This window comes from Bolinopsis microptera, chromosome 13 (assembly GCF_026151205.1).
Source record: "Bolinopsis microptera isolate Bmic1 chromosome 13, MBARI_Bmic_1.0, whole genome shotgun sequence".
NCBI lineage: Eukaryota > Metazoa > Ctenophora > Tentaculata > Lobata > Bolinopsidae > Bolinopsis > Bolinopsis microptera.
Window position 1 is genome coordinate 6,021,269 of NC_087084.1, and position 18,154 is coordinate 6,039,422.

At 43.5% G+C, this 18,154-nt stretch overlaps 1 protein-coding gene and 1 long non-coding RNA gene across 3 annotated transcripts in view; one reads left to right on the plus strand and one right to left on the minus strand.

Annotated features, from left to right (window-relative positions):
• Nucleotides 1–18,154, plus strand: part of LOC134824892 (uncharacterized) — a 90,509-nt gene that overhangs the window by 13,033 nt on the left and 59,322 nt on the right. For both annotated transcript variants that reach the window (XM_063836893.1, XM_063836894.1), the window contains 3 exons: nucleotides 13,722–13,860; nucleotides 14,229–14,353; nucleotides 14,547–14,670. In XM_063836893.1, coding sequence (XP_063692963.1) covers nucleotides 13,722–13,860; nucleotides 14,229–14,353; nucleotides 14,547–14,670 — 388 coding nt within the window. The remainder of the gene's footprint in view (nucleotides 1–13,721; nucleotides 13,861–14,228; nucleotides 14,354–14,546; nucleotides 14,671–18,154) is intronic.
• LOC134824873 (uncharacterized) lies at nucleotides 16,593–17,727 on the minus strand. Its single transcript, XR_010161464.1, has 3 exons — nucleotides 17,599–17,727; nucleotides 17,278–17,397; nucleotides 16,593–16,765 (listed from the first exon to the last, which is right to left on the minus strand). It is a non-coding gene; the product is annotated as an uncharacterized LOC134824873 (long non-coding RNA).

Consider the following 18,154-nt stretch of genomic DNA (forward strand, 5'->3'; position numbering starts at 1 on the left):
GAGCCACGGTATGGATGGGTATGATAAATGATTCAGAATGCATTTAATTCACAACTTTTAACTCGATTATATCAAACTGATCTGTGCATTATAAAACCTACTACTAACTCTAAATTCAGTGACATTCAGTCTCGGAGCATGCCAAAAAGCTATGATCAGGGGTCGGTAGTCTTAGGGAGTCTATTAATTCTACTATACCTCAACCACATGTTCATTATTTAGTCTATGATCTTATGATATTTTAAATTAGCATCATTTGCACATCAGGCACGGTTTACAGTTTGCAGAGCGACACAAGTATAATGATACAGTATTATGTTCATTCTTTTATACAAAGTAACACTGTAGAATTATTAACCAACCGTATGCATATCATTAAATGTATTTAGATTTAAACCCTTTGAACAGTTTGAATGAATTAAATCTATAGTTTAAAATATTCTGCTTTATTAAACCATGAATAGCGTCGTATTATATTAAAACATATATCATGGAATGTTTTATATCGAAGATATAAAACATCTTTTATAATATAAACTTTTATAATATAAAGCTGATATATAAAAGCTACTGGTGCTCGGTAGTCGGTAGGCGGAGAGGTAAAGTCTGGTAAATGTTTCTAAGCCCATTTAGTGGGCCGATTATCTGAACATTTTCAGGCGTTCCTGCATCATGATAAAGAATATTTTTCAAATTGTATACAGTAAATCAGAGTAATGTTAAACAGTAAATAAGAGTAATGGTATAGGAGTAAAACTGGATTACTGAGAACCAAGCCAAAACCCAGATTTAGTTGACCCTGGATCACACATGGTCTGCAAGGCGTTCAGGGCCCAGATGATGACCAGATGATGACCAGAAGTGAGAAGATCATGGCTCGAACAATAAGTCCAACCGCAGTCATATCTAAGTGGAACCGCTGCAGAAATATCCGATAACAAGTTAGCATTTCCATCACCTGGCATGTATAATTGCTTCTATAATCTTTCAACAATAACTAGTAACCTAGTAACCAGCTAGTTTCAGGCACTACCATACAGTTAGTTGTGGTTGACAGGGTATAGTCAGGCGGGTAACAGGGTCTAGCACACTGCACAGATGGTGTCTCCATAAACTGTTGCACATATTTACCGTTCTTTGATGTGATGGACTGTCCATGTTGGAACTCATAAATAATGAGAATGATTGGTGACAGGAGCCATGTGTTCCTTTGTTTCATGTGTTCGTGTTATATCCCCTGTACTATAGCCTCATGTCACATCATGGAATGCGAGGGCTGGTCCACGTTTGGTCACGTGATATGATGCAATGCTCTCTGTATTGGTCACGTGATATGATGAAATGCTCTCTGTATTGGACTGCCGGTATCTAATAACTTGATAGTTGAAACTGACACGATGCTATCGGAGCATGCCCCTTAGCTTAAGTATACCTCTTAAATCCTGATACTCTACTACGGATGTCAGGTATCGTGAGACTTAAGTCTGAATCTAGGAAAGTACAAATTGGTGGCATGGAATCGTCTCCGCAATACAAAAATCAGAGAAAAGCAGTTAAATAAATAGATAAAGTTATCCAGGAATCTAAATGAGGGTTGAAAACTCTGATGAATTTCTCACGACAACAGAAACCGCGCAAATAATACATACCTTACTTTGAGTGAGGAGGTATAGTGATATAATAAATAATTGTTCATTATTTGTCAATTAAAACAGCCAGGTTGTTGCCTCCAGCCTCCGCTAATTGCTCCACTGATTGGAGCAAGTCTGGCTTTGTCACTAAAATTCAGGACTTTTGTTTTTGTCTAATTTGTCCGTGGGTGAAGGGTAGAGGTGCTATAATTTCATGGCAGAAAGACAGACGCATCGCCAATAACGCGTGATAATGACATGACTTTCAAAACGTGATGTGACTTTTAAGACCGCAGGCACTTAACACTACACATTTACGTAATTAGTTTTTAAATTATTACAACACTACAAATCTGTTATATTTATTGAGTCAAAATCATTGAAAAGATGATCTGCTAATAACTGTCTGAAGCCCGTTAGATAGTCAAACTTTTATTGTTCATTCTGGATTCTTAGTCTAGCTCCAGGGATGAAGAGATTCATTTTGAGAACCAAAAGTCAAACTTATCTTTTAAACTTTCATAAATTGTTAATTTTGGAGATGATTACATAATAAATAGTGATAGTCAGCAAATCTTATGTATCGACAGCTGCGGAGGTCAGTTTGGTATTAACTAACAGGTAGTTAGAATATTGTAATAATACTTAATAGTAATAAATTATGTTTATGACACTATAGTTAAGTGAAACTTATGGGGGGGGGGGGGGGGGGGGGGGGCCGGGGGGGGGGGGGGGGGGGGGGGGGGTCCAACCCGATGTCCGATATGAGGGTTGATGAGGCCAAAATCGGAATCGGAAAAATCGGAAAAATCGGAAAATTGAGAAATTTACTGAATCAATCTCTAAAAGCTCTCAGAAGTGATATAATTTAACCAGAACCCCTACATATGCTATGTATGCTGTATGAAAACGAACCAATTGGACATTCCAATAGTATGTTTTATGTGTATTTCCACTGCAGGGGCTAGTATGCTCACTACTAGTTGGAGTTGTCATGTACTCCCAGACCCGAGTGCTTTGGCCTCTTGACGTGAGATAGATTGTTTCTGCTCATTAATTTATCCCTGTTACTTGTTATTATGTATTAGTACAACACTAGGTACCGGGTTATATTTTGTGGTCCGGTCTTTAAACATACCATAATATCACTAGTACACTGCACCTTAAATGTATAGTCAAGTACATTTGTATCGTAACACATGCTTGGCTGGGGATCATGTTTTGTGTCTGTTCGGTACCCTGTAATTTCAAAACGGACTAAAAGTAGGGCGGACAAAAACGGACAAAAACAGACAAAACATTTAGATGTCCTCCTCCCCCTCCCTAGTCTTCCTCCTCCTTCTCATCAGTCCTCCTCCTTCTCCTCCTAAGTCTTCCTCCTCCTGAGTCCTTCTCTTCCTGAGTCCTCTTCAGTCCTCTTCCTGACTCCTCGTCCTCCTCCTCCTCCTCCTCATCAGTCCTCATCCTCAGTCCTCCACTAGTCGTCCTCGTCCTTAGTCCTCTTCCTCTTCCTCCTCCTGAGTCCTCCTCCTCTGGAGTCCTCCTCCTCCTCCTCATCAGTCCTCCTCCTCCTCTTCAGTCCTCCTCCTGAGTTCTCCTCCTCATCCTCCTCCACCTCCTTAGTCCTCCTCCTGAGTCATCCTCCTCTTCCTCCTCCTCAATCCCCCCTTATCCTCCTCCTCCTCCTTCTCCTCTTCCTTCTCCTCTTCCTTCTCCTCTTCCTTCTCCTCTTCCTTGTCCTCCTGATCAGTCCTCTTCCTTAGTCGTCCTCCTAGTCCTCGTCCTTAGTCCTCGTCCTCATCCTCCTCAGTCTTCCTCCTCAGTCCTTATCCTCCTCATCAGTCTCCTAGCCTCCTCCTCGTCCTCCTCCCCAAGTCCTCCTCTTCCTCAGTCCTCCCCCAGTCCTCCTTCTCCTCCTCCTCATCCTCTTCAGTCCTCTTCCTCAGTCCTCATCTTCTTCCTCCTCAGTCCTCCTCCTCCTTCTCCTCCTCGTCAGTCCTCCTCCTCGTCAGTCCTCCTCCTCAGCCTCCTCCTCCTCCTCCTCCTTAGTCCTCATCCTCAGTCCTCCTCCTCCTCATCCTCCTCATCCTCCTCAGTCCTCTTCCTCAGTCCTCATCCTCTTCTTCCTCAGTCCTCCTCCTCCTCAGTCCCCAGTCCTCCTCCTACTCGTCAGTCCTCCTCCTCCTCATCCTCCTCCTCCTCCTCAGTCCTTCTCTTCCTCGTCAGTCCTCCTCCTCCTCCTCCTCAGTCCTCCTTCTCCTTCTCCTCCTACTCCTAAGTCCTCCTTCTCCTTCTCCTCCTTCTCCTCCTTTTCCTTCTTCTCCTCCTACTCCTCAGTCCTCCTCCTCCTCAGTCCTCCCCCAGTCCTCCTCCTCATCAGTCCTCCCCCAGTCCTCCTCCTCATCGGTCCTATCCCAGTCCTCCTTCTCCTCCTCCTCATCCTCGGTCCTCCTCCTCCTCGTCCTTAGTCCTCCTCCTCCTCCTCCTCCCCGTCCTCAGTCCTCCTCCTCCTCCTCCTGAGGGGGGGGGGGCCAATGGCATAAATGGAGAAAATGGAGAATTACTCATAGGTTTTTCCATTTTCTCCATAGAAATAGTCTCCATTTTATGCCATTTTATGCCATTTTATGCCATTGAAAACCTGAAAAATTTAGAATTTCGAGAAAAATTATTTAAAAAAAAGAAAGACACCACAGCCAAAACAGTGATCAACCTCTCTGGACAGACCCTCTCCACAGCTGAAACTGACGTCCTCTCCCTTGGACTGAAGTTCGTCCCGACACCCACCTCAGATCCCACCCCCGACCTGGCTCCCCTCATACAGAATATCACTAAACAACTAGGAGAAGGCATGGAAGCCTCAGCCACATATTAGGTCACCTCTGTATTATCTAAATTTGACAATAAACGTGACATGACCACCGACAATTTGACTCCACAACAACGTACCGCTCTTAAATCTTTAAAATCTAAGAAATCTGAATTGAAATTTCTTCCTGCTGATAAGGGCAACGCCACTGTTGTACTGACTCACGATCAATACATAACCAAAGTTACCGACCACTTATCCTCAGGTAGTTACACCCTCTTAACGAAAGACCCCACTCAATCCGTTACCACTAAACTACAGAAAGTCCTCAAGAAACTACACACCGACAAGAAGATCACGACCGACCTATACCACAAGATGCGCAACCTACATCCTAGATGGCCTCAACTTTACGGACAACCTAAGATACACAAACCCGGCGCACCTATCCGTCCCGTAGTCAGCTTCTACAACACCCCCCTCCAAGCCCTCCACAAAGTCCTCGCATCTTTCCTCAAACCCCTAGCCCAGAACCCCTTACGCCTCAAAGACTCTTCCGACTTCAAACATCGCTTCGACTCCTCTCTCAATCCCTCCTTCCACTACCACGCCTCCTTAGACGTCCAATCCTTGTACACCTCCTGTGACATGCGCCTAGCCCTCAAAACTGTCATCTCCTCCTTTGAACAGAACCCCTCTCGTCTTCCCTCCAATGTCACCACCACCACCATAGGCTCCCTTATCAACTTTTGCCTTGACAACTCATACCTTGAATTCAACGGCTCCTTCTACTCCCAAGACGAAGGTGGTACAATGGGATCCCCCTCATTGTTGAACTAGCTGAAATCCGCCTTGCTGAAATCGAGACCTTAGCTTTATCCTCATGTCCTGACCCTCCGAACACTTACTCCCATTTCGTTGACGACGGCCTTGGATCTTTCAGAGACAGAAACCACGCAGAATCCTTCCTTACATTCCTTAACTCCCTTACTGAAGACCTCAACTTTACCCAAGAACATCCCTCTACAGACGGAACTATACCCTTCCTTGACGTTCTCATCCACCCTGACAAATCCACATCAGTCTACAGAAAACCCACCCACACCAACCTCTACACCAAGTACTCCTCCTGCACCACCAACTCATCTAAGAACGCAGTCATCCGATCACTGACCAGAAGAGCCCACAACATCTGCTCACCCCAACACCTTGACGACGAACTCCAGACAGTACGACACGTTTGCCTCCAGAACGGCTTCCCTCCTCACCGCATCACCACCATCATGGACGAAGTACAACGGAAATTCACCAACCCCTCTCGCCACCAATCCCTAGCCTCATTCAACCGACAGACCCGTGAACATGCCCTTAGTGTTTCTCATCCTTTCCATCCCTCCCTATCCAAACCCATCTCCAAGATACTCGGACAACACGACATCAAAGTCACCCACTCCTCTGCTACCTCCCTCCGCAACCTCCTCACCAAAACGAAGACCACACCCCCTACTCACCTCACTCCCAACACCATCTACGAAATTTCCTGCTCACAGTGCCCCTCCAAATACGCCGGACAGACCTACAGACCCTTGGTCCACCGCATGAAAGAACACGAACGATGTTACAGACTCAACAACGCCATCGACGAATCCACAGACAGAATCAAATCAGCCCCTGCACATCATGCCCTGACCACCGGCCACACTATCTCCTGGAACAGTATCGAAGTCCTCAAATCCCTCACCTCACGCTCCCAACTTGACCTCACAGAACACGCAGCTATACAAATACGACAACCAGCTATGAACAGAACAGACCGCGCACCCAAATGTAGTTCGCTCTGGGACCCCATTCTTCCTAAAATTGCCAAATCCTTAAAGTCCAGACCATCTGGCATTTCCTTCTCAACCTCAACAGAAGACTAAATTTTTATTGACATTGTACTGTAATTTTCACTTTCCCACCCACACCTCCCCCACCCTCCATCCCTGACACCACTCAATCACATATAAGCATTGTCCACCACATCACATTCAGCTGACGACGATTAACACATGTTTATTGAAAGCTTCTACAAGTTAAATCATCGTATCTCTTATATGTTTTTAACCCAACTCCACTCAGATTTAAAAAAAAGATATTTTCGGCCAATAATGAACAGAGTATCATGAAACATGGAGAAAAGTGGTTTTCAGAAAAACTTTGAAAAATGTTGACTTAGAAAATGTTCGGTCCGAGTCATTTACGATACGTACCTCCCGTATCGAGAGCTCCCGATTCCCAGCTCGTGTTGCAAAGGGGAGGCCTGCCTTCCGAGATCGCATTACCTCGAGTCCAAAATTGTGTATCGAGGGGAAGGTGTGGGCTTCGAAAAACCGAAAAAATATTTTCGGCAAATTATGAACAGGGTAGCATGAAACGTGGAGAAAAGCGGTTTTCAGAAAAAATTTGAAAAATGCTGACTTAGAAAATGTTCGGTCCGAGTCATTTTCGATACGTACCTCCCGTATCGAGAGCTCCCAATTCCGAGCTCGTGTTGCAAAGGGGAGGCCTGCCTTCCGAGATCGCATTACCTCGAGTCCAAAATTGTGTATCGAGGGGAAGGTGTGGACTTCGAAAAACCGATAAAATATTTTCGGCCAATAATGAACAGAGTATCATGAAACATGGAGAAAAGTGGTTTTCAGAAAAACTTTGAAAAATTTTGACTTAGAAAATGTTCGGTCCGAGTCATTTTCGATACGTACCTCCCGTATCGAGAGCTCCCGATTCCGAGCTCGTGTTGCAAAGGGGAGGCCTGCCTTCCGAGATCGCATTACCTCGAGTCCAAAATTGTGTATCGAGGGGAAGGTGTGGACTTCGAAAAACCGAACAAATGTTTTCGGCAAATAATGAACAGAGTAGCATGAAACGTGGAGAAAAAATTTGAAAAATTTTGACCGAAAAAATATTTTCGGCTTAAAATGAAGAAGGTAGCATGAAACGTGGAGAAAAGTGTTTTTCAGAAAAACTTTGAAAAATTTTGACTTAGAAATTACCCCTCGGTACACAATTTTGGACTCGAGGCTTCCCCCTGGTAATGCGATCTCGGAAGGCAGGCCTCCCCTTTGCAACACGAGCTCGGAATCGGGAGCTCTCGATACGAGAGGTACGTATCGAGAATGACTCGGGCCGAAAATTTTCTAAGTCAACATTTTTCAAAGTTTTTCTAAAAACCACTTTTCTCCACGTTTCATGCTACCCTCTTCATTATAAGCCGAAAATATTTTGTTGGTTTTTCGGTTTATCGAAGTCTGCACCTACCCCTCGATACACAAATTTGGACTCGAGGCTTCCCCCTGGTAATGTGATCTCGGAAGGCAGGCCTCCCATTTGCAGTGCGAGCTTGTTTCGACTGTCGAGGATGTAGGTCTCACTTCTCAGTGCCTATTACTCTCCCCTATTACTCACTCCTGCTGTAGCCTAGCCTGTAGAAATAACTTTACACTAGGCTTCAGTAATTATGAGTTTGCCTGAAGTGTGCCTCTACTAACCTAGTATAAGCATCTAGTAGCCTACTATGAGCTTTCATAAGCTTGTTACGCCCCTAGTAAGCGTAAATAAACATGTTAGGATGTCCAATTTAGGTGTTAAATGGTGTTAAAGATGAAATTTCGAAGACAAAATTCATGGCATAAAATGGAGAAAATGGAGAATTACTCATGGGTTTTTCCATTTTCTCCATAGAAAAAGTCTCCATTTTATGCCATTTTATGCCATTGGCCCCCCCCCCTCCTGAGTCCTCCTCCTCCTCATCAGTCCTCCTCCTCCTCTTCAGTCCTCCTCCTGAGTCCTCCTCCTCATCCTCCTCCACCTCCTGAGTCCTCCTCCTGAGTCATCCTCCTCCTCCTCCTGAGTCCTCCTCCTCCTCATCAGTCCTCCTCCTCCTCTTCAGTCCTCCTCCTGAGTCCTCCTCCTCATCCTCCTTCACCTCCTGAGTCCTCCTCCTGAGTCATCCTCCTCCTCCTCCTCCTCATTCTCCTCCTTATCCTCCTCCTCAGTCCTCCTTCTCCTCTTCATTAGCCCTTGTCCCCATCCTCCTAGTCCTCGTCCTTAGTCCTCGTTCTCATCCTCCTCAGTCTTCCTCCTCAGTCCTTATCCTCCTCATCAGTCTCCTAGCCTCCTCCTCGTCCTCCTCCCCAAGTCCTCCTCTTCCTCAGTCCTCCCCCAGTCCTTCTTCTCCTCCTTCTCATCCTCTTCAGTCCTCTTCCTCAGTCCTCATCTTCTTCCTCCTCAGTCCTCCTCCTCCTCAGTCCCCAGTCCTCCTCCTACTCGTCAGTCTTCCTCCTCCTCCTTATCCTCAGTCATCCTCCTCCTCCTCGGTCCTTCTCCTCCTCGTCAGTCCTCCTCCTCCTCCTCGTCAGTCTTCTTTCTCCTTCTCCTTCTTCTCCTCCTACTCCTAAGTCATCCTCCTCCTCCTCAGTCCTCCCCCAGTCCTCCTCCTCATCAGTCCTCCCCCAGTCCTCCTTCTCCTCCTCCTCATCCTCAGTCCTCCTTCTCCTCCTCCTCATCCTCAGTCCTCCTCCTCCTCAGTCCTCCCCAAGTCCTCCTCTTCCTCAGTCCTCCCCCAGTCCTCCTTCTCCTCCTGATCCTCAGTCCTCCTCCTCAGTCCTCGTCCTCGTCCTCCTTCTCGTTTTCTTCCTCCTCCTCACCAATCCTGCTCCTCTTCCTCAGTCCTCCCTCTCCTCTTCAGTCCTCCTTCTCCTCCTCCTCATCCTCTTCAGTCCTCTTCCTCAGTCCTCATCTTCTTCCTCCTCAGTCCTCCTCCTCCTCAGTCCCCAGTCCTCCTCCTACTCGTCAGTCTTCCTCCTCCTCCTACTCGTCAGTCTTCCTCCTCCTCCTTCTCCTCAGTCATCCTCCTCCTCCTCGGTCCTTCTCCTCCTCGTCAGTCCTCCTCCTCCTCCTCGTCAGTCTTCTTTCTCCTTCTCCTTCTTCTCCTCCTACTCCTAAGTCATCCTCCTCCTCCTCAGTCCTCCCCCAGTCCTCCTCCTCATCAGTCCTCCCCCAGTCCTCCTTCTCCTCCTCCTCATCCTCAGTCCTCCTTCTCCTCCTCCTCATCCTCAGTCCTCCTCCTCCTCAGTCCTCCCCAAGTCCTCCTCTTCCTCAGTCCTCCCCCAGTCCTCCTTCTCCTCCTGATCCTCAGTCCTCCTCCTCAGTCCTCGTCCTCGTCCTCCTTCTCGTTTTCTTCCTCCTCCTCACCAATCCTGCTCCTCTTCCTCAGTCCTCCCTCTCCTCTTCAGTCCTCCTTCTCCTCCTCCTCATCCTCTTCAGTCCTCTTCCTCAGTCCTCATCTTCTTCCTCCTCAGTCCTCCTCCTCCTCAGTCCCCAGTCCTCCTCCTACTCGTCAGTCTTCCTCCTCCTCCTTCTCCTCAGTCATCCTCCTCCTCCTCGGTCCTTCTCCTCCTCGTCAGTCCTCCTCCTCCTCCTCGTCAGTCTTCTTTCTCCTTCTCCTTCTTCTCCTCCTACTCCTAAGTCATCCTCCTCCTCCTCAGTCCTCCCCCAGTCCTCCTCCTCATCAGTCCTCCCCCAGTCCTCCTTCTCCTCCTCCTCATCCTCAGTCCTCCTTCTCCTCCTCCTCATCCTCAGTCCTCCTCCTCCTCAGTCCTCCCCAAGTCCTCCTCTTCCTCAGTCCTCCCCCAGTCCTCCTTCTCCTCCTGATCCTCAGTCCTCCTCCTCAGTCCTCGTCCTCGTCCTCCTTCTCGTTTTCTTCCTCCTCCTCACCAATCCTGCTCCTCTTCCTCAGTCCTCCCTCTCCTCTTCAGTCCTCCTCCTCCTCAGTCCTCCTCGGTCCTTCTCCTCCTCCTCAGTCCTCCCCAGTCCTCCTCTTTCTCATCAGTCTTCCTCCTTCTCCTTCTCCTCCTCAGTTCTCCTCCTCATCCTCCTCCTCCTTCTCCTCTTCCTTCTGCTCCTAATCAGTCCTCCTCCTCAGTCGTCCTCCTCCTCGTCCTTAGTCCTCGTCCTCATCCTCATCGTCCTTAGTCTTCGTCCTCATCCTCTTAGTCCTCGTCCTCATCCTCCTAGTCCTCGTCCTGGTCCTCCTCAGTCTTCCTCCCCTGTCCTCCTCAGTCCTCCCCCAGTCCTCCTTCTCCTCATCTTCAGTCTTCCTTCTCCTCCTCCTTCTCCTCCTAATCAGTCCTCCTCCTCAGTCCTCGTCCTCGCTCTCGTCTTCGTCCTTAGTCGTCCTCGTCCTTAGCCCTCGCGTCCTCTTAGTCCTCCTCCTCCCCGTCCTCAGTACTCCTCTTCCTCCTCCTCCTCACCAATCCTGCTCCTCTTCGTCAGTCCTCCCTCTCCTCTTCAGTCCTCCTCCTCCTCAGTCCTCCTCGTCCTCCTCAGTCCTCTTCGGTCCTTCTCCTCCTCGTCAATCCTCCCCAGTCCTCCTCCTCATCAGTCTTCCTCCTCCTCCTCCTCCTCCTCCTCCTCCTCAATCCTCCTCGTCTTCAGTCCTCCTCCTCCTCCTCATCAGTTTACACAATTTATTGTTACTAAAATGTTTTTAAACGCATTTGAGTCCAGGTAACATATTGACATGTTACTGTTACTGACTCAAAATGTGCTCGAGAATTTTTTTGTTTAACAGAGTTTTACTCTCCAGTACTATGGAAAAGTTGTTACATGATAAATAAAGATTTTGATAAATAAAGTGATTTTCATCCCTTTTTATGTTATTAAAAATTGTGTAGACTATTCTTTGTATCTAACTGAGGATTGGAAGTTTGAGAAAGGACCATGGTCATTAACCGTGCTACCCATTTCTGCAGATAGCCTGTTACAAATTGTGGAGACAATTTGAATCAAAAGTTACTAAAGCGTTCGCTATTTGTTACGATTGTTATTACCAACCGTACCTCTTTCAATTGTGGACCGGGGTGGATGTTTCTGTCAAACAAGAGTTGATACGACAGTGTGTTGATTTTCGGACGAAACGATTCTTGTTTGGAACAAGAAACCATTTTGGGGTTCTGGGACCACCACCAATCGATTTCTTGTCATATTTAAGTACAGAAATAGCTAACTATATCGCCTAGAAACCTCAGAGGAAAGATTTAAATTTTCCCGATTTTTCCGATATGAGGGTTGATGAGGCCAAAATCGGGATCGGAATGATCGGAAAAATCGGGTTGGACCCCCCCCCCAACTTATACTCAGAAAGGAGATTCGAATAAAACTTTAGACCGAAAAAACAGAATTACCAGTTTTGACTCTCAAAATTGCACTGTACTCTACATCAGTATAATATATAATACCCATTAAACTATTCATATCCTAGGAGTAGAGTTTCTCAAAATTACATTGTGACAAATGGAATAAGTATGTCTTTCAACCAATTTTAAACATATCCACTGTATTTTTACTGGAAGTGGTAGATTGTTGTAATTTTTGGGTCCAATAAAACTAAAAGATTTCTGCCCAGCATGTGATGCTGCATGAGGAACAATATATTTTACAGTGTTCATGGTAACTGTACGAACTAATTTCCTGTAGATAGTCAGGGATCATTCTAATAATTATGCGCGAAAAGTGCAATCTTGACAGCAATCCTCTATTTGACTTAATAATATTGTATTAAAAACTGAATCTTTACGATAACTTAACAATAAACTTACATTAACAAAACAAATTAACAACGCATAGCACAATTGACAAAGCGTAATGCAATTTAAATAAGTTCCGCACTCAGTAAAATAACAAGTTACTTGTTACTTTTCATGGCAAGTTTCATTAGGTTAACATTTCTTGAACTTGTGTTTACGGGATTGTGTCATGTCAGATATCAATAGGCTACTTTGATGACGTCCTTTCCTCTTCTTAAGGTGAGCCTAAACTGTACATTCTCTGAGATATATAGCTTAATATTTATAGAAATTTGGAAATTAAGGCCAAAAGACCACTAAAAATGAAGAAAACTGCCCATATCTCAGTTCGCGATTTTCGCGAAAGTGACTTCATCAAAAAGCCTATTTAAGGCTTTTTCATTTTTCAAAATTTTCCCATGAAATTTTTAGGTTAGGTTTAAAATCGTCTCAGTACCTTATCGTTTGCCCCGGATTTTAGATTTAGGCCTTTTAAAAAAATTTGGCGGCCAAAAATAAAACTATTTTTCATATAAAGTTGGTTTCATTCAAAAATATTGATATTTGACCAATTTATGGGCCAAAATATATCATATTTAGTGTGTATGCCCAAAAAGGGGCATATGGTTTTTTGCTCATAACTCAGTAATTTTTTGTTTAATCTGGATGAAAATTTATATTCAAGTTCTAGTTTGTTGTTTAACTGCTGTGTCAGAATCAAGTTTCACACATTTTAGGCTGAACAATTGCAATCAAATCGTCGCTAAAACGTAGCGTTAAGCTGAGAAAGGTGCAACTTAATTGATACTTAATCGGTACTTAATCGATACTTAATCGGGCACAGGAAACATCAAAGAATACAGCGCTTCAGTTACTACTTACCTAGGGAATCCAAATTAGAGCACATGTTCCCCAGATTCTAATTCTGGACCACTAAACTGATCTTTCTGTGAAGTAGTAAACTTGCCAAGAAAGCAGGACGAGCACTTATCACCCCATATAATGCGCTGGTTTGATCATACTTTGTTAAAGAAATGTTGAGGTTGTACTAATCTATATTTAGGGTACCCTTGTAGTTTTGCAGCCAAGCTCCCATTTTACGGTTGACGATATTGTTGACAGCTATTGTTACGCAGGGAAAGCAAAACAAAGGATAGGTCGTAGGTTTCTTCCTCTGGTTGGTATGTCGAGCTGTTTCATTTCAACAATGCGAGCAGCGCATCTGCTACTGTTTTAGAGCGTCACTGTGAGGATATTATAGCCAGTCCACTCCCTGGCTCCATAATATGAAGGACTTGTTTTAATTCTTAATGAAAAGCTCAAACACAACTTAATTTTGGTCTGACATTGTCCTTTTAGACCTGCAGCCACCATTCTATAAATAAAAAGTCCCGTCAAAAGTCCGCTACTAAACACCGCATCACGGCTATGGGCTATAAACTTGAGTATTATTAATTAATTTATTACATTAATTAATATTATTTGCTTTTATGGTACCACATCGTGGTTTCATTTGAACCGCATTTTGGGATCAAGGTATAACTGTCAAGGCCGTTAATTTACCGGTACCCCCCTCCCCCCCTTCAATGATTGCTATCCTGTGTCAACCGAAAATAATTCACCGTATTATAATTTCTGAACGTTATTTGTGACTGATCATCTCGTACTATGCAGCGGACGTATCAAGTCTGTACACGATAAAACAGCTGTTGGAGACCAGATTACCCGGTATACTGATAGTGGAGTGCTTCAACCTGAATCTAGTGTGTGACAAGCTCGACATTAAATCCTACCCCGTCGTATTCTTCGCCAGGTTTGTACCTCGTCGTATTCTTCGCCAGGTTTGTACCCCGTCGTATTCTTCGCCAGGTTTGGTCGTCTTCTTCGCCAGGTTTGGTTGTTTCTGTCATTTTGTGCTGGGTTGGTTTGGTTCTAGGTGAGGTTCGCTTGCGCGGGTCAATTTTATGTGTATTTTAACTTGGAGCCGCGCAAGCAATTCGAACCTATACAAACGTTAACACAGTTAGACATATTTCTCAGAGAATTTTCATTATTTGGATTCGACCTGGATCATTATCATTAGATTTAATACCAAATGGCTTTAATATAATACCAATTCGGTAAAATACTTGTTGTTATGACTTAACAATATCTTAAAACTAAATAAAGTAAACCGCACAGGAACAACGAGACCCTCCACTACGCTGGTCCTATGGAGGAGGTTGCTCTGAACACCTTCAGAGAGCTGATAGAACACCCTGTAGTTACCAGAGCGCACCGGATACAAGTTGATCTCGTTCTCAAAGGTAAGTAGGTAACAGGAAATGAGTTGATTCATGATTTGATATTGTGATTCTAACTTATAATTTGACGCTGATTATAACGTCACTCAACCCCCTGATGACGTCACTTTTCCTGATTACATCACTTAAACCTTGATGACGTCATGTTTTCCTGATGACGTCATGCTTCCCTGATGACGTCACCACTCTCCTACAGGAGCGGACAACAAGGCGGTTGTGATGATCAGTTCGGGTAAGAGTGAACTGGAAGACATGTTCCACTTAGCTTGTGATGAGGTGTATGGCTTTATTCGGTGTTATCTCCTCGACTCCAAGAACCCGTGAGTACCAGATTTCGTTGAGCTCCGTAGTAAGTAATGTTTGTGATGCTTTGGGTATATTATACGGGATAGAAATAATCTTGATATTGAATGATAAATTTGAAATATGAGGTGTTAGCAGCAGCAGTAACCGCAGACACCGCGGTAATTCATCTTTAGTTTTAGTGTAGGTCTGATTAATTGAGATCTAAAAAGTTTTAGATATTCTTCCTTTCCGATGAAAACTTCACGGTCTAAAGATAATCTTTGTTTAATCAGACTTGGTAAGACGTATTCTGCCCTCTTATCTAGTGCTAATAAAAACTGGAAAGCCATCTGCCTTGTCCAATATCCAAGATTTTACATAGCTTCAAGAGGAGTTTCAGATTAAATAATCACTGCCAGCTGATGGCTTGAGCGCTAAACTACAAATTGATTTAAAGAAAATAACGATACTTTACAATTGTTATACAGAAACTATCTCCTATCTTTTGGTGGTAGCAGATTCACCGTTTGTCGGGGACACCATAATTCTAACGCTATTAAACTCAACAGGTTTATAGTTGTTGTAATGCACAACATATCAGTGTGTGATTTGATCCAGACTATAATATTGCTTTTGTTACCGATTTTAATATATTTGATGGCTGATGAGTGGGTTCTAGGGACTGTCCTTGGGTACACTATTTTTATCTGAACTCAGTTTATAGCTTCTCTGCCAGCAGTGCAGCGTCTGCTTTAGTATTTTTTAAATGTACAATAAAATTCAATGAAATAAGGGGAAAAATTGCTTACAAAAATCTATCGAGGTATTTTAGAATAGATATTACAAATTTTGTATAGATTCTATTCTTTATTAGTTTAGTTGCTTCGTTAATCCCAGAGGCTATGCAATTAAAAACTAAGATCCCCTATCCATATTTGGGATCAGGCAGAATTTTCGGAATTTTATTGAAATATCTTCCTGTTATCTCATATCTGGTGATAATTCATAATTAGTGCTTTTCTGGAAAACTATTTAGTCTTTAAGTTTGTATATATAATAGTGATCTAAAAACATGTATGATGCAAACAATCTATGGGAAATAGCCGTCGCTCAACAACAAATGTAAGCGGCTACTAACCAGCTATAAGCCGGCTTATAGCCGGCTATAAAAATTGTAGCCGGCTATAAGCCGGTTAGTAGCCGGCTTATAGCCGGTCGGTGATCTACCAACTGGCCCAATCTATAAACAAAATATAGTTTTAATAAGTCTTATCTGAAGCTTACATCATGAGTTCTATTTTTTCAAATTAACTTCACCACTTTTGGTGACATCATCGTAATTTGGTGGTGGGATGTTTGCTCCTCCAGTCGCCGAGTTGTCGTATACAGTAGATATCCCAGTGCCAACGTTTGCGTTGGGTGGGTAGGTATCACCGGTTGCAGGTGGTGGGTAGATACCATCGGTTGCTGGTGGTGGGAAGGTACTTCCGGTAGTGGGTGTGACATCATCGTAACTTGGTGGTGGGAGGTTTGCTCCTCCAGCTGCTGAGTGCAAGTGGTCATATGGGATAGATATCCCAGCTCTAACGGTTGCGTGTGGAGGGTAGGTACCACCGGTTGCAGGTGATGGGTAGTTACCACCGGTTGCAGGTGGTGGGTAGGTACCATCGGTTGCTGGTGGTGGGTAGTTACCACCGGTTGCAGGTGGTGGGTAGTTACCTCCGGTTGCAGGTGATGGGTAGGTACCACCGGTTGCAGGTGGTGGGTAGGTACCTTCGGTAGCGGGTGTGGGGTAAATCATGTCATCACTCTGACTGTTCTTTCGACAATGTTTGCAACGCCAGACATATATATATACACATATGCTCATGATCACACAAAAGATAAACGCGCATAGTAATCCAATAGGGTCGTCTTCACCATCATAATTATTTTCAGTATATCTAGATCTGGTTAATCTGGTTAATTTGAATAATCTGTCGTACATGCAACCAAAAGTAATATTCATCCTTTCGTAAATACAACCATCTGCAACATTGTAGTCTGCTTCAATAAGGTCGTATATTTGACACTGTTCCGCAGCGGAACACATGTTGTAAATTGACGTTGTAACGTTTTCAATGACTTTACCTGAATTGATAATTGATTGAGCTCGGAGTACGATTATAATTTTAGGTATAAAGATTATAAAGACCTGCACATTAAACAACAAGAATTGCGCCCGTTGTTTCGTTTTGGCGGACGCTAGATTTCCATTCACTATAACTATAAGAATAAGCTCTAATGAGTTCACTTCATAATAATAATATTGATAGATTATGCTTTAAATACAGGAAAAACTTGGAGTTCAATTCAATTGTCTTAGAACTTAAACTTGTATCTGTAATTCAAGAAATTGTAAGGAAAAATAAACTATACTCATGTTTTATACACATCAGTATACTACGCGTGCCACGTACAAATTGGGCTTATTACCTTAGAATACTATACATTACATGTAGTATATACAATATACAATAAAATACACTCGCGCCGCGCATTCATTGACCACAGGCTAGCTATGGTCAATGAATGGCTAAAAATCACACACAGGATTTCGTAACTCGGTAACATTAATTTAAAAAATGTTAATATTAACTTACCAGAGCATTCGGGAGTAAGATCAAAGAGCAGAGCTTCAAATATGTGGATCTTGGTTTCAGGTTTGCACCTGATCGATAATTGTTGATTTTTGTCGAACTCAAACTGAGCTAGGTGGAGTTCTGAAACAGGTCGAAATTCATCAATCGGGCAGAGATGCTCCAAAAACGAGTTCTTAAGGATGCCGTGGGTCTAATATTATCTAATCAAAAATTATTAGATAATTACGTATCTACAGGGTAATAAAAACACATTATTTAACGAAAAAAGGGAATAAAGTTATAAATACAAAAAGAAATAAGTGTAAAAGTTTTCAGACGAACCTTGTCCTCTTGCTTTGCTTTGACATTCCCGATACACATCAGTTGAAAAGTTAACATTATTCACGACGCTTGAATTCTCCCATCCAAACGTTGTGCTGTTATGTTTGTAGCATCCGGTGTATTCTGTCGTACTCTTCTTCGGATCAGCTGATTCTGATAGTATCATGTGACATATCACAGATAAGGTCGCTATTCTGATTTCCATGAAATCCCTACAGACGTTCTTAAATTTATGTTTGCGAAACTAAATTGTGCATTACTAATACACAATAGCTCGGAAGACGGGCATACTACTATCGTTGAATGTAAAAATAAACATCTCAAAGATTTAAATTTATGTGTAAAATTTCATAACTATAGTTTTAACTCTGCCTTCACATAATCAATAGTTCTTAAGAATATCAGGTTTTATTTCCTTTCAGAACCATATAGAGACGAAATTGCAACTCATCGGAAAGTTGCCAAGAACAAACTTTATTAAAGTTAGGATCAAATGAGAAAAAACGTAATTCATTTGATAGGAAACTATCTAACTATGTTTCAAAATTTGCTCCTT